Source organism: Oryzias latipes, chromosome 9 (genome assembly GCF_002234675.1).
Source record: "Oryzias latipes chromosome 9, ASM223467v1".
Classification (NCBI taxonomy): domain Eukaryota; kingdom Metazoa; phylum Chordata; class Actinopteri; order Beloniformes; family Adrianichthyidae; genus Oryzias; species Oryzias latipes.
Genome location: NC_019867.2, coordinates 28631935 through 28657734, shown reverse-complemented (window position 1 = coordinate 28657734; position 25800 = coordinate 28631935). Strand labels below are relative to the sequence as shown.

The 25800-nt window shown below is 41.9% G+C and overlaps 1 protein-coding gene across 3 annotated transcripts; it reads left to right on the top strand.

Annotated features, from left to right (window-relative positions):
• The first annotated feature begins 14925 nt into the window (after positions 1-14925).
• On the top strand, positions 14926-24012 carry LOC101161065 (protein NLRC3). Of its 3 annotated transcripts, XM_023958787.1 has the most exons (9): positions 14926-15047; positions 17835-17975; positions 18059-18163; positions 18473-18577; positions 18672-18727; positions 18824-20615; positions 21854-22030; positions 23266-23439; positions 23709-24012. In XM_023958787.1, exons 2-9 carry the CDS (start codon positions 17887-17889, stop codon positions 23728-23730), a joined length of 2520 nt encoding a protein of 839 aa, XP_023814555.1. In that variant the 5' UTR covers positions 14926-15047; positions 17835-17886; the 3' UTR covers positions 23731-24012. The 3 variants fall into 3 exon arrangements, with proteins under 3 accessions (XP_023814555.1, XP_023814557.1, XP_023814556.1); XM_023958789.1 differs by lacking the exon at positions 23266-23439; XM_023958788.1 differs by lacking the exon at positions 14926-15047 and having other exon boundaries at positions 17656-17975.
• Positions 24013-25800: the final 1788 nt, after the last annotated feature.

Sequence of the window (25800 nt, the reverse complement as noted above, 5' to 3'; positions counted from 1 at the left end):
CCAGACGCTTAAATAGGCTGAGGACAGTTAACGGAACTGAAGAAAGTTGTGGATCATGAACCTGAAACGGATGTGACTGACAAAAAGGAAACCAAACACATGACCAGGAACAACAAAACCAAATTAAACCACAGAATCCTTACATTTTTTTAAACTCGTTGTGTATTAGGAACAGAAGAAAAAATGCAGTTTTAAAATACTTGCAGTTGTTACGTACAAACTAAAATGGTGGGTCAAGCTTTGTGTGTTGGTATGTCAAGTTCCCCGCTCTGCTCCCTTTTTATAGATCTACTGGTAGACAATTCATCTGTTAAAATCTTTGTTTTCCTTGTTTGAGCTGCCATCTGGCACATAACTGTATGTCTGGATAGCTCCAACATTGCTTACCATTTTGTTGCACTGGTAATGTTAGGTTAGGCCAGGAGAGTGAGAAAATAAAGGGATGACGGGAAATTAAAGAAAGCTTATTTCACATTAACAGAACTCGCCACAACTCAAGAAAGAAATTTCTGATGAACTACTGTAAAAACTATGTCCTAGAAAATGACAGGTCTTGATTTTGTCTAAAAAACAGCATCATCATAATTAAAAAGGACACAGGGAATGCTTTGGGAATGAATCAAAAAATGGTTGGAGTGGAACTATTATGCAGATTTGAAAGATATGAGACAAACCGGCTGGATCCAATACAGACAGCATGAGAACCTTCAGAAAACATCAACCTCTTCAGGCTTTTTTCCTCTGTCTGTATTTGAACAAACTCACAGAAAACATAAACTCTTTTAGTTGCTCTCTGTCAACAAGGTGAAGACAAATGAATCTTCATGAGCTTCTCACACATCTGTGCTGACCAGCTTCCTTCAAACACTCAGATCTAGAACAGTCTTACTGAGTGCACTCCAACAGCTTAACATTTTCAGGACTATTCAAGTTACCTTCAAGTGTTTCCTTATAACGCAGAAGGTCACATGACCTCACTTTTTTAAGCTCTTTTGATCATTGAGACCAACTATTTGTCGATCTGAAAGCTTGAAGCTCCGGGCTTAGAGAACCAAGACATCAGTGCTGTGGTTCCTCTTTCCTTCAGTGAGCTGAACTTGATCAGAGATGAGCAGCACAGTCTTCTCACTCTGATCCAGCTGTTCCATCCAACACTCCAGAAGATCCCAGCAGAACAGCTGTCTGACAGGAAACTTCTGTTCATCTTTGATGGTCTGGATGAAAGCAGACTTTCTCTGGACTTCAACAACAGTCCGGTGGTGTCTGATGTCACACACAAGTCCTCAGTCAACGTGTTGCTCACCAACCTCATCCAGGGACATCTGCTTCCCTCAGCTCTGGTCTGGATCACTTCCAGACCTGCAGCAGCCAATCAGATCCCTCCTTCATGTGTGGACAGGCTGACAGAAGTACGAGGCTTCAATGATGCTCAGAAAGAGGAGTACTTCCGGAGGACATTCCCAGATGAAGAGCTGTCCAGCAGAATCATCTCCCACATCAAGGGCTCCATGTCCCTCTACATCATGTGTGAGGTTCCAGTCTTCTGCTGGATCACTGCTGTGGTTCTGGAGAACCTACTGACCACAGAGCACAGAGAAAAGCTGCCCATCACCCTGACCGACATGTATTCACACTTCCTGATGGTCCAGACAAAGAGGAAGAAGAAAAAGTATCAGCAGGAACATGAGAAAAGCCAAGAAGAGCTGACAGAGACTGACAGAGAAGTCCTTCTGAAGCTGGGGAGGCTGGCATTTGAACATCTGGAGAAAGGAAACATCATGTTCTACCAAGCAGACCTGCAACAGTGTGGTCTGGATGTCACAGAGGCCTCAGTGTACTCTGGAGTTTGTACTGAGATCTTTAGAAGAGAGTGTGAGGTCTTCCAGAAATCGGTCTACAGCTTTGTTCATCTGAGCGTTCAGGAGTTTCTGGCTGCAGTTTACATGTTTCACTGTTACACCAACAAGAAGATAGAGGTCATTGAGGACTTCCTGGAGAACAACATGGAGAACCCATCCCTGGATGAGTTTCTGAGTAGAATCATGGAGAAATCCCTGCAGAGTCAAACTGGACACCTTGACCTGTTTATAAAGACAGCAGGTGTTCAAGGATTTCAAAAGGGTGAATATTCAGCACAGGGAAATATAATGAACAAAGGTGATTAGTTGGTGGTGGTGGTGAATCCAGCAAACAAACACAGGGTAATCCAAATCTGTTAACAAATATCAGAAAACTTGATAACTCCACAGGCAGCTCCGAATACAGAACCAGGGTCAGCAGCAAAGAGGCAACGGGTTACAACAAACTGACAAGTCAGCAGAGTGAAACCTAGGAATATGTGCAGTTTACAACAGGTGAGGGTAATGAGGCTGATGAGGAGGGAAGAGAGTGTAGCCATGACCTAATAGGCAACTGATGCTGGAGGTCAGGCAGGAGCGCATGACAAAGGTTGGGCCAAAGGAATGAAATAAACAGAACAAAACAGCCTAACTATCTTTATCCTACAACAAAACATGAAAACAAAAGTCTTGCTGACTTGTCTCCAAAAAGGGATCCAAACCATACAATAGGTGGCACCAACCAACTTACCTGGTTTACATGACAAAAGATAAGTAATGAGAGGTGTACAGGTAGAGATGTCCACCTGGACACCGCCTCCTCCTCGACAGGGCATCATTTTGTTTTAACCGGAAGTGTCGCTCAGTGGTGAGTCAAGTAGATTGCATATCGCGTGTTGAGCACCTTGACAGTCTGTTTGGTGGACAATTTAAACAGAATGGGTTTACCCAGGCTTTATAAGGGACCAATCATTGTTGCCAGTTTGGATTTATTGAGAGGTGGAGATGTTCATTGTTGCCAATTGTATATAGACAAAGTGCTCTTGTATATGGTGAATACTTGTATGGCGTTTTTCTACCTTCCTCAAATGCCCAAAGTCCTTTAGTCCCATTCAAACACTGATGGCGGCTCCGCTGCCAAACACTGTTGACAACCTTCCACCATAGGTAAGGTGGGGTTCAGTGTCTTGACATACCTGCAATCTTTGGATCAGAGGTCGACCACGCCACCGTTGCATCACGGCTTCCCAAAGATTTAGGTTCTGTTTGATAAAAACACACATATATTGCCAATATTACTATCCAACATATTTGCCACATTGAATAGTTGTCAAACCATTATCACGGTGAAAGGACAATTACTCACCATTGCTCAAACATTTCATAGACAAATATCGACTGAGCTTTTAAATCCCTTGAGGTCACGAGTTGACAGCATGTGCGCTTGGATGTAATAACAACAGACAACCAGCAGATGTCACTATTTCTAGCTGAAAGGATCCAAACAGAGTGTCGATGTCAGCACAGATGTGTCGAAGTTGGTCAATGCAGCATGAGGCATTGACTTCCCCATCACTCCACAAAGCTCCACACACGCACAGTGACGTGCAGTCAGGGGAGGCAGGAGGCAACACTTCATCATGAATTAGTGCGGTCAAGGTCTCACAACGGTATGAGTATGTGGCAGTTTTACTACTGTTTAATAAAATAATAGAGGAAGTGTGCTGACCACACAGTCTCTTACTGCTTCTCCGATTTATTGAGTTGTGTTTCTGTTGGAAAAATGTATATGTTATCTCATATCTGCTTTTATGAATTACCTAGCTATATAAGTAATATAATCATGTTTGCAGAGGTGTTTGTGTCCAAGTTCTGTTTCACAGGGAGGTGAAGGTGAAACTCTGGGGAGGAGAGGAAATCGACTGTCCTAGTCTTCCCAAGATCAGCATGTTATCTGCTTCCAGACCTGAATCAAAGGATGCTCTGTGTCAGTTATCCGTGAGAAAAAGCTTTGCAGGGCCAGAGATGATGTGGGAAGATAGTAACAGATAGACATGTCGTAATTAATGTTTTTCTAATCATGCTGCAGCTCAGTTCATCACAAGATTTTACAAAGAAACTATAATAAAGCTCCTCTCAACGCCTCAGCGAGCTTAAAGTGTGAATGATATTCTCCTCACTGCTCAGGTGATCAGTTTATTTTGTCTGTGCCTCTGCCTGTTTTGGTTTTAATCTTTTATTATTTGGTTTCTTTGTATTCAGGGGCAGCAGAGGCACCTTGCTGACTTGTTTGGCTTCCTTGATTTTATTTCTCAGCTGTTGCGGCTTGCTGCTGTCAGCTTTAGCCCATGGGCCACCAGCTCTACCTGTCTGCCCCCCCGGGACACGCTCCCCTCTGCAGCAGGGCATGGGGTGTCTGAAGATCCTGGGTGTGGTTGGTTACAACTGCAGCTCATAGCTGCCACCTCCAGGCCACGGAGCTCCAGCTCCTGCCAGTGGACTTCAGCTGCGACACTCTTCCTCTGCGGCCAACAGAGAGTGGCGCCAACCCCTCTGTCAGGGTTTATTGGACCTAGGAGCTGCTGAGAGGTGCCACGCCCTCCCAGGGACCCGTAACACATGTGCTGGTTTTTGTTCTGTTTTTAGATTTTGGTTTAATGGTGTTGGTGTTTGAGTGAGGAAGGGTGGGCACAGATTTCTGTTTTTAGCTGCCCTAAAACCATATTGCCCGCCCCTTTTTTACACCCCCCCCTCTTCTTTTTAGGGCAGTGGGCGTGGACGGAGCGTGTGGGACGACAACGGTGGAGGCTCAATTGGGTTGTGTGTGTAGATGTAGTGTTTTCACGTGTGTGCATGCCACAGAGTGGGGTGTTTTCTTTTGTTTTAAATCTTTGTTTGCTGATCTCCTCCACGTGAGCCGGCCCAGCGCACCGTTGGTAAACCTCGGCCCTTGAAGGGTCTCCTCCCCAATCTTTCCTCCCCAGTGTGATTGTTTCCCCTTTTTTATCTTTATATTTTTTTAATATTTTTCAGCTTTAACAAAATTACTTTTGAATGGTACCACGCCTTGGCCTCATTTTGGAAAACAATCTGCTCACCTGTTAAAGCGCCTTTGGGACCCTAGGGGGGGGTGGCATTGACGACACCAGAGCTCCCCCACTTGCCACACCTGTAAGAAGAAGGTTCTGTCACAGACTTGGTTGGATTTTAGTTTTACACTTAGTGCTTCTTCTGACAAAACCCTCTGCATTTATCCGGACTTGGGACCGGCACACGGGAGCACTAGATTGTGCTCCCATGAGGTTGCATTATTTTTTTTTTCTTTAATAAATATTGTCAGTAATTTATTTATTTGTTTATTGTTCATTTATTTGCTTTTCTTAAAATATTTATTTACTGTTATACTACAGACAAACCTAAGTAGTGGCTTGATAAATAAAGTACAATGATGTTAAAGTCCAAACATACATAAAAAACGATTACATTTAAAAGAAATCTAAACATTTGGCTGTCTTCTGATTTTTTTTATTTGTATTTGTATTTTTTTGTTTAGGTGGGGGGAACTGAAGCTCTCAGAGAAAACCCACACAAACACGTTTTCAGCGTGTCGCCCGTTTTTTTGTGTTTGTTTTTTTTTTCATAATTGTCAGTACATTCGTTATTTTTTTCTCCTAATGGTTTTTTAAAATTTTTTTTGTTACAGTTATACTACAGACAAACCTAAGTAGTGGCTTGATAAATAAAGTACAGTGATGTTAAAGTCCAAATTTACATAAAAAAATTACATTTAAAAAGAAATCTAAACAGTTGACTGTCTTCTCCTGATGTTTTTTATTTTGTTTAGGTGGGGGGAACTGAAGCTCTCAGAGAAAACCCACACTAACACGTTTTCAGCGTGTCGCCCGTTTTTTTGTTTGTTTTTAAGCTAAGACCAAATTTTGAAGACTTTGATTTGTTCCGGCTGAGTTCCGGGCCGTCTGTGTGAAGATGAGAAAACCTCACTTGTCTAAACGTCCTCGTACGTCCTGTCAGGTGATGAGTGCATGTTTGAGTGTACAGTTTGTCCATTTACGCCCAATGTCTAACCGCAAGGTCAGTTCAAACTACTACTTTACTTAAGTACCCAACCCCAACCCTATTCCCCTAAAACCCACCTGTACACTCAGTCAAACATGCATCTTCCAGCTGCGGTTAGCTGCTGCAGATTCAGAACTTGACCTCTTAAAGCCGCCGTGTTCTTCTGCAGGAGGAAGGTTTCTTCCTGTGCTGCGACGTTTTCTGCTTGCAGAGAATCAAGCCGTTCCTCTGCTCCGCTCAAGCAGTTTCTGAACCTGTGCTGACAGATCCTAGATTGTTTTTGCTCTTTCTCTGGGTCTCTGCGTGGACTTTGTGAGATGCAGATGCTTTGACAAATGCTCCTTTTCCTTCTGCAGTGTCTTTGTTTCCTCTTTGAGCAGATCCAGCTGACGGTTTTGTCTTTTCTTTAGAACAAGCTGCTCGTCTGCAATCGTCTTCTTCTCTCTTAAAGTTGAAAGCTCTGTTTGTAATTGCTTTTTCAGATCTTCCAGCTTATTTATTCTCTCCACCATTGCAGGATATATTTCATGGAGTTCCTGGATTTGCAGAACCTGCACTCGCAGAGGTCCGATTTTTCTCTGGAGAATAGTGGTTTCCTGCTCCAGCCTCTGACACTGAGAAAAGGTAGCTCTATAGTGCCGCTCATGATCTTCCAAGCGGGAAACTTTTTCCCTAAGTTTTTTCAGTTCAGCTTCCTGACCAGCTTTTTTCCTCTTCAGGACTTTCTTCCTCAAGTCGATCAGTTTCCTCTCAAGTGTCAGCTCATCTTTTGGCCGAAGTTTGGCCTGTAGAGCTGTGGCCTCTGCTTGGAGAGTCTCTATGTTTGCAGAGAGGACAGCAACTTGATTACAGTCTTCCACTTTCCCCCTCCGCTTTTGAAAACATGTCCTCAGATTTCTTATCCATTTCATCACGAAATTGGTTTTCTTTGATTTCTGCTGGTTTTCCTGTTTGCTGGACATTGTGCCTTTTCTGTCAAAATGCTGTATCTTTGAAATATTTCGAAGATTTTTGGTCTTTCCAAACACCTAAAGATTACTCGTCTGCTTGTACCAGGGAATGGAAATCATTGGAGACTTTGGGTCTATAAACCAGCGTTTGTGATGACGTCAAATGAAGTCATCGTCCGTAATCGATGACATCAAACTCTGTCATCTGATGAAGATGACGTCAAATTAAGTCATGTTCGTAAAGCAACAGCGTGATGACAGATGACGCAACACGTCATCATCTGTGTGAGATATGAAAACTGTTTTAAAAAAAAAGAAACATTTTTTACCTCAACAGTGGTCCGTGTTTTTTTTTTTTTTTCAGTTTTATTCATTTTTTCTTCTGGTTCGGGAGGTTCGGTGTCCCGCCGTTCGGGGTTTTCAGTTCGGTGTTTCGTCCACAGAAAGGCGCCCCGCCCCTCTGGGAGACGCCAGCAAAGAAATGGAACAGACCCGGTTCCGGTCGCTGCGCTCTCTGAGCAGAAACGGTCCACATGGATCCCGTCAGCTGAGGAGAACCTGCCCTCCTCCTCTTCCTCCTCGGTGATGAAGCGGCGCTAAACTCGTTAAACGTTACCGGGGATCGAGCGGCTGGCGGTAAAAGCAGACGTTCAGTGAGCTCGTAAACAACGACTGAAACCGTGATGGCGAGAGGAAGATTGTCTCCATCTACATAGAAGAACATTCGTTTAAAGATCCTCCTCAAAGTCTTCAATCAGCTCTGAAGAAACCAGAATCAACCGTCTGATCCCAAAACAGCTGATGACACTTTATTTTGAAAGGTCTTCCACAGTTTCCGGGTAAAGGAAGAAAACAGAAGTTAACTTTCTGAACTCTTCTTCATCGTTTCTTCAGTTAATCTGTTCTTTTGTTTTGTTTTTTTGTGTGTTTTTTTTATTTTTCAGACTGAAGGTTTTTGCGGCTCACTGAGGCGTTTAGTCAAACACCTGAACATCATCATCATCAAAATAATTTCTTATTCAACTCATTGAAAACATAAAGAGAAAGCAGATTTATTAGAACTAGAAGAGAACAGTTTTAATCTGGAGGCTGCTTCTGCACAGGAACACATTCTAGTAAATCTGAAATAAATAAAAGCTTCAGCTAAATGACATCAATAAACACATTCCAAATTCAAAGACTTCAAATTGAAAGATTTGAAAACTCAAATAAATCTGGCAGATTTCTAGCTAATCAGCTTAAAATAATAAAGAAAAATTACATTGATTATGGACCAGACAAGAAATGTCACTCGGTCAAAACTTAATTACACGTTTAAAGACTTATATAAAAACTTATACACATCACAGATCAATAATCCATCATAGCAAAGCATCAACCCATTTCTTTATCATGTAAACCTACCCAGGTTAAATGAGAATCAAATCACTGCCTAACAGTCGATTATGCCTAACAATTAATTGGAATAAATCAGTTTTATTACCACTGAACAGTAATATAGAGCAAACACTCTTGATTCCAGTCATATCAGGCAATATCAAATATTTAGGTTTTTATTTCTCCCCTAAACTGTCAGAACTGGTGCAGCTGAACTACACCTCTTTACTGAAAAGCATACAGGACGATCTAACCCGCTGGGTCAACCGGCCTCTGTCCCTCATGGGCAAAGTAGCCACAGTAAAAATGATGGTTGGACTTAGACACCACTTTAACAGTCTGCTGGGAATTTCTTAAAGTGTCAAATTCCTCACTTTTACTGACCAAAATGACCCCCATCTGGAACAACCGGACATCCTTCTAAACAAAACAATGTTACACTTCCCAGCTTTGCCAGCAGGTGGCGTAACACTACTAGATCATTTAATTACTGAGTTAAGTGTTTTTCTATAGCAGGGGTAAAAACGTGGAATTCCCAGGAGAATCAGTCAAAAGGTTGTCAAAACATTATTCAATGTAAACGGATGCATAAAGCTATAAAAATTAGACTGAACAAACTTGACTTTTTGGAATATATACACTAAATGAATGGAATGTATTTACTGTGTTTATTTGAACTGTATATGGGGAAATTTGAGCACAGGTGATGGTGTGAGAAATGTAAACATGATGCAATGTTTAAAAGGGAGCAGACAATTACAAGAACTGTATTCTTCAATTCTGCTCCTTTCCAATCAGGAAAATGTTCAATAAAGTACAACAAACATGAAAACATATTGGACATTCAATAATTTTCATGAAAGGAACAAATAAATAAATGGAAAAAAAAAACAATTATTGACAGAAGATTCATGAAACCCCAAGAACTTCAAGAAAAACATGGAATAAATAAACTTCTCGGAATACCAGCAACTTCAATCTATAATTACAAAAACGTTTAAATACAAAGACAATGACATAAAACTACCAGAACTATTACATTTTCAATGAATACAACTCTCATCCAAAACATACAAACTCTTATGCACCCTAGATAATAACATTCCAGATGGATTTTTGTCGATCCTGTGGAATGACAGACGCCTTTAACACTGACTAGAATCTGGCCCTAAACATCAGACTGAAACCAGAATTTGAAGATTTTCCAAACCAAGATGCGAGTGATGATAGAAAAAGAAACAAGGAGCATTTTTGACGTTTCAACACTTTATTTCATCATATTCAAGGAAAATTAGATCAGATTTTCCATTTACCCTTCAGACCAACGCCCTTTCCATTACAGACTGCACCTGCATGCAAACCCACAGACATGCAAACAATACATGTACAGTTTGGTTCCTATGAGTCTGCTGATTCTTTGATCATCAGAAACACAAATATATCTGTTTTTTGCAATTTTCTGTTTTTTTAAATGAGTTTCAACATTGATAAATATGTGAAACGAAAGGGTTTTTCTGCTCCCACAGATTTATCTTCAGTGCTTGAATCTTTGTTCTGCATCATCCACATTAGTGCAATAAAGTTTATAATATCTGTATGATTGACTGACTTTATGGTTCTTCTGTTATCAGACACGGTTATGTTTTTCACATACTGTCGAAAACGTGTCTGATAACAGAAGAACCAGGAAGTCACTATCCACATTCTTTCAGTTTAAATCCTGAGGAAATCTCAAAGGGCTCGTTCTGACTTGTTCCCGCTCAGACGTGTATCTGCTTGTTTCTCAGCTTTTGGATTTTGTTGAAGTTTCTTATAGTCACTGACATATAGAGGTGTTATGGCAGGTGGGTGGAATCCAAATATGGACACTGCTTTCCGGGTAACAAATTTGATTTTAAACTGATGGAGAGCGTGAGGATGGCGTGCTGGCAGTTTTGCAGGCGGGATGGCAGAGGAGGAAACTGGCAGGTGGCTGGTATGGAGCAGGGAAAGATCTTGAAAGGGAAAACGGGAGGATTAGAGCACATATGAGCAACTTTCTGCTCTGATAAAGCTGCCATTATAGTTACCAGGGATGAACTATTGTCTGGCGTCGACTGGAGGTCCAATGAAGAATATATAAAGTGGCTGACGAAGAGCAGGCGTGGCTCAGGCAGAAGAGCACGCCCACAGGATCACAACAAGAGTCTATTCCTTGTATCATAGTGTTTTTTAATCTGTTTAACTTGCCTGAGTAGTTTAATTTTAATCAAATTTTAAATAATTTTCATTTAATAAATAATTAACCCAACTAAACATAAAAAAGTTGAAGGGGTTGTTGGATCTCTAAGCTGTCATTTTGCCATCTGACAGAACAACACGCCAGGATTTCCTGCAGCTTTTATAACCCTCTTTGGGACTGGCCAGGTTTGCTCAGTGGGTCGACACTCCTGCTCAACCAGTCCTGCATACAAAAAGGCAAACGCACACAAAGACACACAAACCCGGAAGAGGGGAGGACTGGCGCCGTAACAAGTTTTACAAACAGGAGACAGCAGACTACGAACCACCACACCCTTCAACTTAATACTAACTCGTATTTTTGCAGTCCTACTGTGGTATACGACACCCATTTTATAGTGTTTTTATGTTTTTTAGACATTTTTTTCTGAACTTTATTGTTCTTGCCGGCATACAAAAACAGCCCCACATGTCGGATTCTATCCTGATCATTTCAAATTTATCCTTTGTTTTCTTTGAGTGTATGAAAAGAATCTGTTGTTTGGGAGGAGGCAGGAGGGATGTGTTTGGAGGATTCTTGCAAATGTAAAAAGCATTTTTTTAATACCTGAAACACAAAGATCAGCAGTTCTGAGCACGTTTTCTGACACTTTGATGATGACCTGTCAGTTCTACTGACTGAAATAATTCAACTTCTTTTGAAAGAATGAATTTTCCTTTTAACTTTTGGCTGATCTGTGGGGGAATTTCAGACAAATGGTTTCTGTGTTTCAGTAGAAACATGACGTTTGAGGTGGAAACCTTTTGGTTTCAAACTCAGTCCTCCAGTTTGACCCTTTTGAATGCAGAGGATTGTTTGATTCATGGCCAACAGTAGGATCATTTCCAGAAAATCAGCTCACTTAAAGGCTTTTCTACATGTTATTTAAGCTCATGAGCTTCATGGTTGATGCTGAACAGCAGGACTGAGCAACACATTCACTTACTGATTCCAACAAACTGCAGACCAGGACTAATCTGCCCTTCATTTACCTGAAGCACGATCTGTCATTTCATGTTACCCTCTTTGCATCCTCAGAGGGTAAATGCAAAGTTCCAAGTTCATTATTCAAACAAGCCATGAACATTGCTTAACAGACAAGCAGTGCCGCCTGGCCACAGCACGGGTTACAGTCAGATGATGCAGGGGAACCTAAAGCAGACTTGCATCAAGACACAGAACTATTGTCAGAGTTTGTGACAGCCCAGAAGAGGAGCTCCACCAGTGACAGACCACAACCATGACCAGAACCAAAGGACCTCTGAACCCAAGGACCCAACACAGCTGCAGGCCTGTTTACCAGATGTGAGGGGTACCAGGGTTTCCAGACAAACCAATCACAACCAACACGACTGCTTTGACCTGAATGACAGACGACAGTTGAAGGTGACTCTATTGACGCCAAAACACTGCAGTAGATGTTTACAGTGTACACAAGACCATGTGACCTGGACAATGCAGCAAGGGTCTACCATGCTGTTTACTGATAAGCATGTGGGGTCACTTTGCACAGAAATGATGTTGGTCAGTGTTGCTGGAGAAGGTCAGGTGAGCGATACCTTGATCTAATCATGGTCCTCAGAGACGGTTTTGGTGGAGGAGGTGCAACAGTCTGATCAGGCATTACCCGTCAGTGAGAAACCATTTGGTTAATGAAGATGGTCCATCACTGCAAGTTCTTACCTCAAAGACATCATGGAACCATCATCATCCCACAATTCCACCAGCAAACCCTCAATTTTCTGGTCATGGATGATTCTGCTTCACCATATTGTGCCAGATTTGTCACAGATGGACTTCAGGGAGTCAGAGTGCCTCGTATGGTACGGCCAGCAATCACCCCTAACCTAAAACCAGTGTTGGGTAGATTACTTTAAAAAAAATAGCTTACTTTACTTTAGTTACTTGTACTTAGTTGTAATTAAATTGTTTTATTTATTACTTTTTTTTAAAGTAATTCACTACTCGCTACTTTACTTTTATTTCCACTCACAAACAAATTCTCAAGGGAAAAACAGCACAAACCAGATCTTCTTGTCCTTTATTTAACATAATGTCGTGCAAAATATGACCATGGTTCAAAACATAACCTGCTCTACGCCCTCGTCAAGGTGAGATGTGGATAAAAACTGTTCATATCTACCAAATGTGAAACTAAATCTTTTAAAAACACAGAGGACTATTTATACCTCAGGCAGTTTCTTTCTCTTCCTCAAATTCAAAAGAGGCATTCTGACTGGACGGGGTGGGGCTAAAACTGGCACTTCAACTATAGCAAACTATCTTCCCTTCCTCTTCTGCTGAGCGCAAACTATTGACTGTGTATCATTTACAGTGGACTATCATCCACTGCCACACATTGAGGGTAGAATCTGTTTCTTTTTAAGTAACATGCATCCGTTCGCTTTAAAGAAGCCATCCATAGTGCACGCATAACAATGGAAATGAAAAGAAACAAAGGAATTGAAAAACAGTTAAGTTGACCGGCAGCTGCTGGATACAGAAGCCAAAAATGGTAATGGTGTATATTTATATAGCGCTTTTCTACCTACAAGGCCCAAAACGCTTTACAGTCACCCAGTTACACACACATTCACACACTGGTGGCGGCTCTGCTGCCAAACACAGGTGCCCGCCTACCACCAGAGGCAAGGTGGGGTTCAGTGTCTTGCCCAAGGACACATTGACACATGGGCATGCAAGGCGGGAATTGAACCTGCAATCTTACGATCATGGGTCGACCGCCCGACCGTTGCATCACGGCCGCGCCCCCAAAAAAGGCCTCGAGCAGAAGGCAGAGAGGAAGGCTGAGCAGGAACATTGCATGTTTTGTCCTCAGTAGTCTAATACTGTTGAGTTTTGTTATTTTAGTTTGAGGCTGGGCGTTGTTCTTGATTTGCAGGCTTTATTTGTTTTACTTTGAGTTAGATTTGGTTAGCAGCCTTAGCAGAGAGCTGCTGATGTGGCTGGGTCAGCTGCTTCCTTGTTTGGCCAAGGCTCCAATTCTTTTATTTTAGTCTGTTTGTTTAAAGCAGCTCTGTAATCATTTCATTTAACTTAACAGGACACAGAATTTCATTTATTTTTAATAAAAAAAGTGGTCAATTTGTGGTCTACTTATCAAATGTTATGGCCTGCTGGTGGCGCTTCCCCTACTCATAAGACAGGTGTACCTGTCTGCGTTGTAACAAATGTGTCCAAACTCACACAGACCTTAAAGCTAAAATAATGTGTTTTTCTCAGGAGTAAACTTCCTTTTTTGTTTTTCCTAGTTTCTTTTTCCTCTAAACAATAGTTCATGTACTATTGTTCAGCAGGTTCCTCTAACGTGAAGCTTTATTTGGACATTTCTCCTCTTTTAAGTCAGAAAAAGTCCATCTTTGGCTCCAAGCCGTCTGATCAGTTCTGATTTAGGCTTCAGTTGTTGTTTGTGATCATGAACTCTGGATTCTTCTTTAAAGGAGACTTTCTGCTTCTTTTGCAGAGAGCAGATCGTTGATCTCATCTTTTGGGACTGACTCCCTCCTGAAGCTTCAGCAGGCTGCCCGCCGGGGGCAGCACTCCTTCATCCTTGCATCAGAGCTGCAGGAAGCCTGTGTTTTCTAAAGAATCTGCAACAACACTCTGTTACTCAGGAACTCGGTAATCTGTTCCTGCTAAACACAAATGCATGGGATCATATCAGCCTGACAGAGCATGACCTTGTATGAGATATTCCTGAAGTTCATTTGTGTTGTGAAAAGACTGATGAAGGCATTATTTTTGAAACAACGTGCATTCATGTAAAATCACCTGATAATAAAACTCTGACATGATCTATAAAACATGAGAAAAACATCCAAAGACTTTGATTTTAGCTGAACTTTTTCTTCAACGTGAACTAAATCAATTTAACTTAGTTTTTGGTTTTAGATCACTTTAACTCACTTTGTTTCCATGGTAAACAGCTCTTCATTTTTGTGTCTTTTATAAAACTGTTGAGTTTTTAAACTTACTGTTTCACTTCTCAGTTCTTCACGTTGAAGCGGCAAAGGGGAAGTCCCTGCATTTTTCTGGTGGTGACGGTTGCAGTCATGTTGGTTCCTGTTAAGTGTTGTTGTTTATCTTTAACATTCAGAGACACACAAAACATTTGCTGACGCACACACTCATTTATACACCAAACATGGATCAGCCAGAAAGCAGACGTGTGACACAGCGTTAGTTCAGCTGCAGTTTGAGGAAGATCTCCTTCAGTGTTTACCAGACCTGTGATTTTACTAACATTGTTCTGATACTTTTCTATCTTCTGCTTTTCACCTATAAAGTCCTGACCTGTCCCAACTTGGTAAATAAGGAAGAACATACAGAGTCAAACCTTTCCTGTGAAGACAAAGAGTCTTTCACAAGGCAGAGGCAATTTCCTCTCTGTATTTATAGTCTAACAGACACGCCCACATGGGAGGAGCGGTGAGTTGGAGCTGTCTGTTCTGAGGTGTTCCCAAAGTTGAAAGTTAAGAGCAGACAGAGAAAAATACGGTGGATCCAACGATTTTCTTCTTCACGGTGAGTCTCTTTGTTTTCTGGTGTCTTCTCTACTCATAATGAAGTGTCTGTGTGTTCTCATTTGTGATGAAGAAGAGCGGCAGAGGTGGAGCTCACACTTGTTCGTCTGCTCAAAACAAAAGAGTTTTTCTGAAAACAAGCAGTTAAAGGTCACTCACTGCTGAGGAGACCTGAGGAGTGAAGGGAGGAAGTGAGGATCATTTTATTTATTTATTTAAAAAAAAAAGAGTTTCTTGAATGATTAGGAATATTTAATGATCACGGCTGGGTTTCCTTTCGGCTCATCTCAGAGCTGAACTTATTACACGGAAGAGAACCAGATATTCTAACTGACCTGGAAAGAAAAAGCTTCTCAGCTTCTCAGCAGAAGCTTTCTGTTTCACTGTGTCTGAATTAATGATCTCAGATTACAGGAACTGTTGAGCTGTTCCAGAGAAACAACCAGGCCCTTCCCTCCAGCTCTTTTGCGTGTTGGTTTCAATGTCAGTAATAGATAAAGGAATTCATGTTATGCCTGGAAGGATGAAATGGCTGAAGGCTGATGAGCTCTAAAAACACCATTCCAATGTAATGGTGTTTTTTTTACATCTTGTGGTATTTTTCTCACAGTACAGAACATATATAAACAATTAGGATTAAAATAGCATTTCTGAGTATTTTTTTTATTTTAATCATTGTGAATCAGGAACATATGCAAAACAAAATGCAGTTTAAAAATACTTGATCTGTACAAACTAAAACGGTGGGACGTCAACAGTTTAATTATTCCTATATGAAGTCATCTCTGCTCTCTTTGATATCTGATCACCAACGTCATGTCTGTCTCTTCACCTCTTGTCTTTGTTCTTCTCCACTAAATCCTATGGCCAAGCAGTAATTATTTACTGTTTGAAATACATTAAGCATCATGCTAATGGACTTTATCCAATTGAGAATACTATTTAAAAATGACTGACTTGGAATTAACTGGCTTTGCCCTGATCGTCCGCCATAAGACCAACCTGGTTTTTTCCTCCATCTTTCCTGATTCTTTTTCTATCTTCTCATCTTTCTCTGCATCCTCACAGCTGTGTGATATTAACTTTGTGTCAGAAAGATTTTAAAATAATACAGTGACTAAGCTATATCTAAAAATAGAAATATTTTTAACTTTAAATTATATTTTTGTTGGATATCAGTTAGTGGTCGGATAGAATCTCCAAATGTTTAACTAAAATCCAAAGTGTAATTCTGCCAAAGTGATATTAAAAGCAAAAGGCTGTAAACTAAATAGTCACTCAAAAAAGATAATTACCCAAACTTTTAACAATATAAAAAGGAACAAAAACACCAAATAACCCACATCACAGATACTTCTCTCTACTTCTGTACACAGGAGCAGCTTTTATCATTACTTTACTGTTACAGTCATAGGATGAACATGTTTTCAGTGTTTGGTACATCTAGTTAAGGAAATGATTGATGTCTGCCTGAAACTAAATCAGCACAAACAAGCTCCTTTTTTCCTCTTCATGGTTATTGATACTGTAAATCCTGCCCATGTTAGTTGCTTTGGCCTGAATGTTTATGAGCCTGTTTTTATCATTGCTGTAACGTAGCTGCTGTCTCTCAACCATTTAGATAAACTTTTCTTCATTCACACCTTTGTCCCTCTAGCATTTTCTGTTTTCAGCCCCAATTGTTTTTTCTTTTGCTTTCCCATCTTTGGCACGCACCAGATGATTGCACGATTCAAATAAAAACAATCCACAGCACGCTCCCCGCGCGCTTAGGCGCTCTGGCACTTTCTCGCGGAGACGCGCTCTCTGTGCAAGACCCGAGGGGAGCGGCTGTGGCGGGATGATGTGCTTCTGTTTTTAACGTGACATTAAAAGTAGGGATTATAAATAATTTTTCAAACTTTGCCCCTACGCAATGCATTTACTGCATACCCACTTTTTGCGCCCCTGCGCACAAGTGATATAAATTAAGTGACCCTCTGCCTGCCACATTCAGAAAACATCCACCTCTTCAGGCTTTTTTCCTCTGTCTGTCTGTGAACAAACTCACAGAAAACCTAGCAAACTCTTTTAATTGCTCTCTGTCAACAATGAGGTGAAGACGAATGAATCTTCATGAGCTTCCCACACATCTGTGCTGACCAGCTTCCTTCAAACCCTCAGATCTAGAACAGTCTTACTGAGCGCGCTCCAACTGCTTAACATGTTCAAAACTGTTCAAATCACCTTCAAGTGTCTAATGACAAACCCTTCTGGGTTTGTAACAACAGGTTTCAGCAGGTGTCAGGTTTGAACCTGTTCTCTGTCTTTAGTTCAACAGACTTCTGCATCTCAGGTTCTTTCTGTTAGGAGGTTCTTCTCTTGGCTGCTCTCTGCAGCTTCATCAGTGATCCAGAGCTCTCCTTAACAACTTAGAGTCCATAACTGCTCAATTCTACTTCTCATTCAGAGGAAGAATTCCTGTCTTTCTTTTTTTAGCTCATTATTTTATGTCTGTCTGTTTTCTTTTAATCTGCTTCATTGATCCTGAATTGTAGAAACAGTAAGATTTTTCTTTCTTTGTCTAAGTGTAGAACTGTTGCTCAGTCATTGTGTGTTTGCTGCTGCAGCTCAATGTCTTCATCTGGTGGAGAGAGAGCAGAACTGCATCTTCCTCTTCCTCACACTGCTGTCTGGCTGCGTTCATCTGAACCCGAGAGGAAACACGAGAGAACAGCCAATCGGTGGAGGAGCAGCTGATCTGTTTGTGAATGAGGATCACAGCTGATGATGTGTGTTTTTTCTTCAGGTGAAGATAGAACGTGTGTTTGAGCTGATGTCGATCCAGTCAATCCAGATGTATGGATAAGAGTAAGGACACACAGGAGGGAGCCCCTCCCTCTGAAAGCACTCTGTGGGAGGAAGATGAGAGCCAGACCAAAGCTCAGAGGTGAGATGAACATCTCCAACTGTCCAGGACTCTTCTCCATGTCTGAACTAAACACTCACATCAGCAACCTTCATCATTCACAGGAACCAACATAGACCTGGATATGAATCCAGCTGTGGGTCCTTCAGGAGTTACAGGTCAAAAGGTCGTAATCCTCAATTCAAAGACATCAGTTCAGGAGTGTTATGGTATGTGTTTGTCAGAAAGCTGTTTCAGAATTAACAGAATAGTTGATGAATTGGAGGCTCTTTCAACCCAAATGGTCACTTAGTGATTTTAAACTCCAAACTATCAGTTGCTGTAAACCTCACTGATTTGAATTGAAGTGTTTCAAGAAATCCAATCATGAAAACTAAAGAAGACCAAAATCATACGTAGCCACATCAAACCTAAGATATTTAGTCACAAAGTGGTTGTAATAGAAAATTGAATCAATCAAATGTTAAGTTTGTTGAATAGAACTATTCACTCACATCAGCAACCTTCATTCTTCACAGGAACCTACCTAGACCTGGATATGAACCCAGCTGTGGGTCCTTCATGAGTGACCAGTCAAAGGGTCGTAATCCTCAATTCAAAGACATGAGTTCAGGAGTGGAACAGTAAGTGTTTGTCAGAGATGATCTGCTATGAACAGAGACAGTCTGGAACGTCCCACTAACTTCTTTCATGGTTTTTACGGATGTTTCTCCTTAGTGTCCACAGAGAGAAGAAGAGGAGCAGACCCCAGTCTGCAGAAAGACCCAGAGCTGGTGAGTCAGAGCCTGATCATTGCTGATGGATTCTTCTAAAACTGGTGTTGTGTTGAACACTCATGAAGAAGATGTATTTCTCTGCTCTTCTTGCAGATGTTGGTCTGCAGGAGATGTTTGGAGAACATCAGATCAGTCAGAGGAGCAGAAGTGAACATGTGGCTGAAGGAACTGAAGAAGCAGGAAGAGAAGTGCCCCTCAACAGGGTCTACACTGAGCTTCACATCACAGAGACACTGAGACCAGAGGGTCACACCCAACATGAGGTGATGCAGCTGGAGACAATCACCAAGACCAACAAGCTCCATGACACTGCAACCAAGAACCCAGACATCTTCAAAGTCTTCCCTGACCAACACAGATCCATCAGAGTGGTTCTGACCAGCGGAGTTGCTGGAGCTGGAAAAAGCTTCTCAGTGCAGAAGTTCACTCTGGACTGGGCCGAGGGCTTGGAGAACCAAGACATCAGTGCTGTGGTTCCTCTTTCCTTCAGTGAGCTGAACTTGATCAGAGATGAGCAGCACAGTCTTCTCACTCTGATCCAGCTTTTCCATCCAACTCTCCAGAAGATCCCAGCAGAACAGCTGTCTGACAGGAAACTTCTGTTCATCTTTGATGGTCTGGATGAAAGCAGACTTTCTCTGGACTTCAACAACAGTCCGGTGGTGTCTGATGTCACACACAAGTCCTCAGTCAACGTGCTGCTCACCAACCTCATCCAGGGACATCTGCTTCCCTCAGCTCTGGTCTGGATCACTTCCAGACCTGCAGCAGCCAATCAGATTCCTCCTTCATGTGTGGACAGGCTGACAGAAGTACGAGGCTTCAATGATGCTCAGAAAGAGGAATACTTCAGGAGAAGATTCCCAGATGAAGAGCTGTCCAGCAGAATCATCTCCCACATCAAGGGCTCCATGTCCCTCTACATCATGTGTGAGGTTCCAGTCTTCTGCTGGATCACTGCTGTGGCTCTGGAGAACCTGCTGACCACAGAGCAGAGAGAAGAGCTGCCCACCACCCTGACTGACATGTACTCCCACTTCCTGATGGTCCAGACAAAGAGGAAGAAGAACAAGTACCAGCAGGAACATAAGACAAGTCCACCAGAGCTGACAGAGACTGACAGGGAAGTCCTTCTGAAGCTGGGGAGGCTGGCATTTGAACATCTGGAGAAAGGAAACATCATGTTCTACCAAGAAGACCTGCAGCAGTGTGGTCTGGATGTCACAGAGGCCTCAGTGTACTCTGGAGTTTGTACTGAGATCTTCAGAAGAGAGTGTGAGATCTTCCAGAAACCTGTCTACAGCTTTGTTCATCTGAGCGTTCAGGAGTTTCTGGCTGCAGTCTACATGTTCCACTGTTACACCAACAAGAAGGTAGAGGTCATTGAGGACTTCCTGGAAAAAAACATGGAGAACCCATCCCTGGATGAGTTTCTGAGTAGAGTCATGGAGAAATCCCTGCAGAGTCAAACTGGACACCTGGACCTGCTGGTTCGCTTCCTTCATGGACTCTCTGTGGAGTCCAACCAGAGACTCTTAGGAGGCCTGCTGGGTCAGACAGAGAAGAATCCAGGAACCATCCAGAGAGCCATCAACAACCTGAAGAAGATCAACATTAGTGAAGAAGTCTCTCCTGACAGAAGCATCAACATCTACCACTGTCTGATGGAGATGAAGGACCTCTCAGTTCATCAGGAGATCCAAGAGTTCCTGAAGTCAGAAAACAAATCAGAGACGGAGCTCTCAGAGATCCACTGTTCCGGGCTGGCCTACACTCTGCAGATGTCAGAGGAGGTTCTGGATGAGCTGGACCTGAACCAGTACAAGAGATCACATGAGGGTAAAAAGAGACTGATCCCAGCTGTGAGGAACTGCAGAAAGTTCAGGTGAGTCCAGAGGTGACTGTGATGATAAATCAGATCTTCAATAGTCTTGTTCTAGCATTTCTGGTCACACATTTCAATCGAACAGAATTTAGATTTGTTTTCTGGAATAAAGTCAAACTCTACAGACTTTCCCGATTCTGTAAAAAAAAAAGCTAACTGCCCCTAAACCTTCGCACTGATGGTTCCACTCAAGGCTGCAGCTATAGACTACTTTAGATTAGATTGAACTTTATTGTCATTACACATATAAAAGTACAAGGTAACAAATGGCAGTTTGTTTCCATCCAGAGTGCAATCAAGCGGTAAAGTGCAGGATATAAACATATAATTAAATAAGTTGAGTGTGCATAATCTTCTTTATAGATGTATAATATGGGAATAAAACTGTTTGACAAATAAAAAAGAAACAGAGGAAAAAACTGATTCTTCTGATCATTTGGTTCTTTTCGTTCAATAAATCATCATCTGCATTCATACAGTCTCTGTTAAAGTCCAACACAAAGAAGTACAGACAGAAAATCTGAGCAATCTGTCTGAAATCTTCTTTTAAATATAGTTTTTTTATTCTGTTCGACTGAAAAGAGACACGTTTTAGACATCTTTCTTCTATTTTTGTGGATTATTATTTCTTTGATGCTTCTAGAAAAATCCCTGAGTGTGAGCACAGGTTCACCATCAAAGATTCTGGATCAATACAGGGTTTTGAATTCTGAAAACGCAGTTTTGTTGTTTTTATGGTGAAAGTCCTTATTGATCAGACCAAAATGACAGTTTTGGGCTGCAGAATGTAGCATAGCATCACAGCTAAGTTGCAAACCTGCACTTTATTGTTCATCCATAACTAAGTTATGGAATCAAGTGAAAAAAATCCAGACGTGGCACTTTTTCCATCTGCTCCTGATTCACAGCAGTTTGAGTAAAGAAAAACTCACAAATGCAATTTTAGGATTCATTTTCATTGAGGCAGAAAAAACAGAGAGGAACCTGAAAGAGGTTTTTTTCCTCCACTCTGAAAGGCTGAATCTCCAGCAGCTTTGCTTTAAACCAGGAATTCCACCTCCTCTCCTCCAGCTGCAGATGAAAGCAACACCAAGATGAAGGCCTTAGAGAGACTTATGAAGAAGACAGCTTCATAATGAAGATGAAGCTCTAATGATGAGACACATGTCCAACTGAAACTTCATCACAGCCTGAATTAATCACAGATGGCCTGTTTCTGTCTTTGTGTCTCTTCACAGATTTCAAGGACGATGTAAACTCTCAGAAACTGACTATGAAATTGTGGCCTCAGCTCTCAAGTCTAACCCGTCCCACCTGACCGAACTGGCCCTGAGTCAAAATGAGATGCAGCGTTCGTCCATGCTGGTTCTGTGCTCTGGACTGGAGAGTCCAAACTGCAGACTGCAGACTCTGAGGTCAGAACATTAAAGCTGCTGTTTGGTTCATTTCTACATTTGTAGTTCTTCACTGAAAACTGGCCGAGGTCAACGTTCAAATCAGACAGCGCAGAACGTGAGTATGCACGTATGTGCACACACACAGAAAACCAGTCAAAACAAGAGAGATAAGGAGAGTTTTAGTGAAGAGATTTGAAATAATTGAGTAAACCTGCAGGCAGATCTATAGCTGTCAAAGAGTAGTCTCACACGCTTCAGTCAGGACATGGATTCTCCTCCCTGCTTCATACTGGGACAAGGACAGCAGTCCATGAAAGTCTCTGGTCCAGCTGGACCCTCAGCTCTGCTGAGTTGTGATGGAGACATTCTGAGAGCCTCATAGAGGAAGTTTGTTGTCAGTTTGAAGCTTTGGCAGACGTCCACTAGATCAGAGTCAATAAGGCTGATGAAGCTTCATGTTGGAGTCAGTGGAAGTCATTTCTTACTGTGGACTAGTGGTCAGAAGCAAAGGTGTGCTCTCAAGTCGCATGAGTTGGACTTGAGTTATGAATTTCACAACATTAGGCTCGACTTTAACGCCAGTAACTTGTGACATGACTCAAACTTTAGCCCTTTGGCTCAAAAAGAATTGTTATTTTCCCCAAAATCCAAAGATTAAAAGATATGTTGGCATAATCCGTGCCCGAATCTCTCTGTCCATCTGTGTGTGTGCATCTACTGGCAGAAAATCCAATTAAACTAGATCCACGTTGGATTGATCCAACGATCCACCTAATCAAATTCCAGTGCAGACAATCTGTCAATTAAAGCGCCAGTTCCTGTTTGCTAGTGTTATTACTCTCCAGTAAAAAAGTTGTGAGGTTGTCAACAAAAAACAGTTTGCAGATTGTAGAAGATGCAAATAAAAGGATTACTGACAGAGACTCAACAACAACCAACTTCTTGAAGTTCCACAAAGACCGGTAAAATGTGAAGGAAAGCTGATGTTAGCTTATTGGCTAAGTAACTGCTAGCTGCAGTTAAATCAATGAAACTGTAAACTCTCTGTTAACGTAACAATGTGTGGGCATGCAGGTATCCAGCTCACTGTAATCACAGACTGGCTACAGGTGATTTTGTGATTTGGGGCCATTGGGAGCCCGGGGGCCTCAGACATCAGTCTACTTTAGTTTGATGCTTCAATCTGGTTCTGTGTAGACGTACTGGATAATGAAAAACATGAACTTTGTCTTTAAACTTTGTTCTGGATTCAGGTTAGAGTTCTGGAGTTTGTCAAAGCTCAGCTGGGATCCTCTGGTCTCAGCTCTGAAGTCCAACCCCTCCCACCTGACAGAACTGGATCTGAGATTTAACAACCTGCAGATATCAGATGTTCAGCAGCTCCATGATTTGATGAAGAGTCCAAACTTCAAACTGCAGAATCTGAGGTCAGTATGTAGGGTGGGAGACAGTCCAGCTGCTTCCAGATGTTTTGTCCTAAAGTTAGTCTGAGAGCAAAGATGCAGAGTTTCCTATGAAGCTGCAGCTTCTCAGTGAAGCTCTGAGGGGAATGATAACAGGCAGAAGCTCCAACAGGGGAAGATGACAGGAACCTGCTGCTCTGAACAGGACTGAAGCTCCTGCTGCTCTTTATGCTGCTGTACTGCTGAGGATCAGGAGACACTCCTTCATCTCTGTTTCTGCTTTCTCTTTACAGTTGGGACGGGTATGGCTGGTGAGTCTGAACCTCCTCCTGGTGGAGCTGAGAGGAGCAGCAGTCATGTTGTTCTCCGCTGGTCCTGACTTTTATTGGATCTTTGATAATGCATTTGTCATTCTCTTGATGAACTATACCAAAATGTCTCTTTTAAGTCTCTTTTATGGTTTAACCTGATATGTGTGCAACTCTGGCACTGCATATCTAACTTTTATATATGCTTCATCTATGATTATAATTACTTGTGTATGAATGTACGGTAATTTGACGCTACCTTTGGAACAATAAAGAATATTAAATTTGATGATGCTCCTGGTGGTCTAGCATCGCCACCATCAGTGTGTGAAGTGAACATGCGTCTACATAAGTATACACCAATTAACATTATAATACCATTATAACGGAACGTCTGTCTGTCGTTTAGTTGGTGGCAGCATTTGACATAAAGACAGCAGCTGTTCAAGGATTTCAAAAGGGTGAATGTTCAGCACAGGGCAATATAATGAACAGAGGTGATTAGGTTGGTGGTGGTGGTGAATCCAGCAAACAAACACAGGGTAATCCAAATCTGTAAATGAATATCAGAAAACTTGATAACTCCACAGGCAGCTCCGAATACAGAACCAGGGTCAGCAGCAAAGAGTCAACCAGTCATAACAAACTGACAGGGCAGCAGAGTAAAGCAGAGGAATATGTGCAGTTCAGAACAGGTGAGGGTAATGAGGCTGATGAGGAGGGAAGAGAGTAGCAATGACCTAATAGGCAACAGATGCTGGAGGTCAGGCAGGAGTGCATCACTAAGGTTGGGCCAAAGGAATGAAATAAACAGAACAAAACAGCCTCACTATCTCTATCCTACAACAAAACATGAAAACAAAAGCCTTGCTGACTTGTCTCCAAAAAGGGATCCAAACCATACAATAGGTAGCACCAACCAACTTAGCTAGTGTGCATAACAAAAGATAAGTGATGAGAGGTGTACAGGTAGAGATGTCCAGCTGGACATCGCCTCCTCGACACTGTATCATTTTGTTTTAACCGGAAGTGTCGCTCGTGGTGAGTCAAGTAGTCAGCAAATCACGTGTCGAGCGCCTTGACAGTCTGTTTGGTACACAATTTAAACAGAATGGTTTTACCCAGGCTTTATAAGGGACCAATCATTGTTGCCAGTGTGGATTTATTGAGAGGTGGAGATGTTCATTGTTGCCAATTGTATATAGACAAAATGCTCCTGTATAAGGTAAATGGTAAATACTTGTATGGCGTTTTTCTACCTTCCTCAAATGCCCAAAGTCCATTCAAGCACTGATGGCGGCTCCGCTGCCAAACACTGGTGACAACCTTCCACCAGAGGTAAGGTGGGGTTCAGTGTCTTGACATACCTGCAATCTTTTGACCAGAAGACGACCGCCCCACCGTTGCACCGCGGCCCCCCATAGATTTAGGTTCTGTTTGATGAAAATTCACATATATTGCCAACATTACTATCCAACATATTTGCCACATTAAATATTTGTCAAACCATTATCCAGGTAAAAGCACAATTACACACCATTGCTCAAACATGTCATACACAGAGAAATGTCCACTGAGCTTTAAAATCCCATGAGATCTTGAGTTGACCGCTTGGATGTATTTACAACAGACAACCAGCAGATGTCACTAGTTCTTACTGAAAGGATCCAAACAGAGTGTCGATGTCAGCACAGATATGTCGAAGTTGGTCAATGCAGTATAAGGCGTTCACACACACAGACACACACACCCACCCACACACACACACACACACACCAGCACACACAAGATGGCGCTGCACACAATCATGGGCTGAGAAGCAAGAGAGAGCTCTCTTGCCTCAACAGCTTTCTGTGATCCACATGGCAGGCTTTGAAGTCTAGTTAGACCAGTGTTTTTCAACCTTTTTTGAGCGACGGCACACTTCAACTTAGACAAAAATCCCGCGGCACACCGGCATTCAAAAAAAAAAAAAAGGAGAAACTCGGTCTGTATTGATCAACAGTCCCTCCATGATCTCACATGCATTTTTGTGATAATTGTGGCAGAAAAAGCTGGAAGCTGCAGCTGTTTTTTT

What these genes read in the sequence shown, in the direction of transcription:
- LOC101161065 (XM_023958787.1), top strand. Translation starts at nt 17,887, where the DNA reads ATGGATAAGAGTAAGGACACACAGGAGGGAGCCCCTCCCTCTGAAAGC. An exon ending in AGCCAGACCAAAGCTCAGAG is followed by an intron (nt 17,976 to 18,058) that starts GTGAGATGAACA and finishes CATCATTCACAG; the next exon opens with GAACCAACATAGACCTGGAT. An exon ending in TTCAAACTGCAGAATCTGAG is followed by an intron (nt 23,440 to 23,708) that starts GTCAGTATGTAG and finishes TTCTCTTTACAG; the next exon opens with TTGGGACGGGTATGGCTGGT.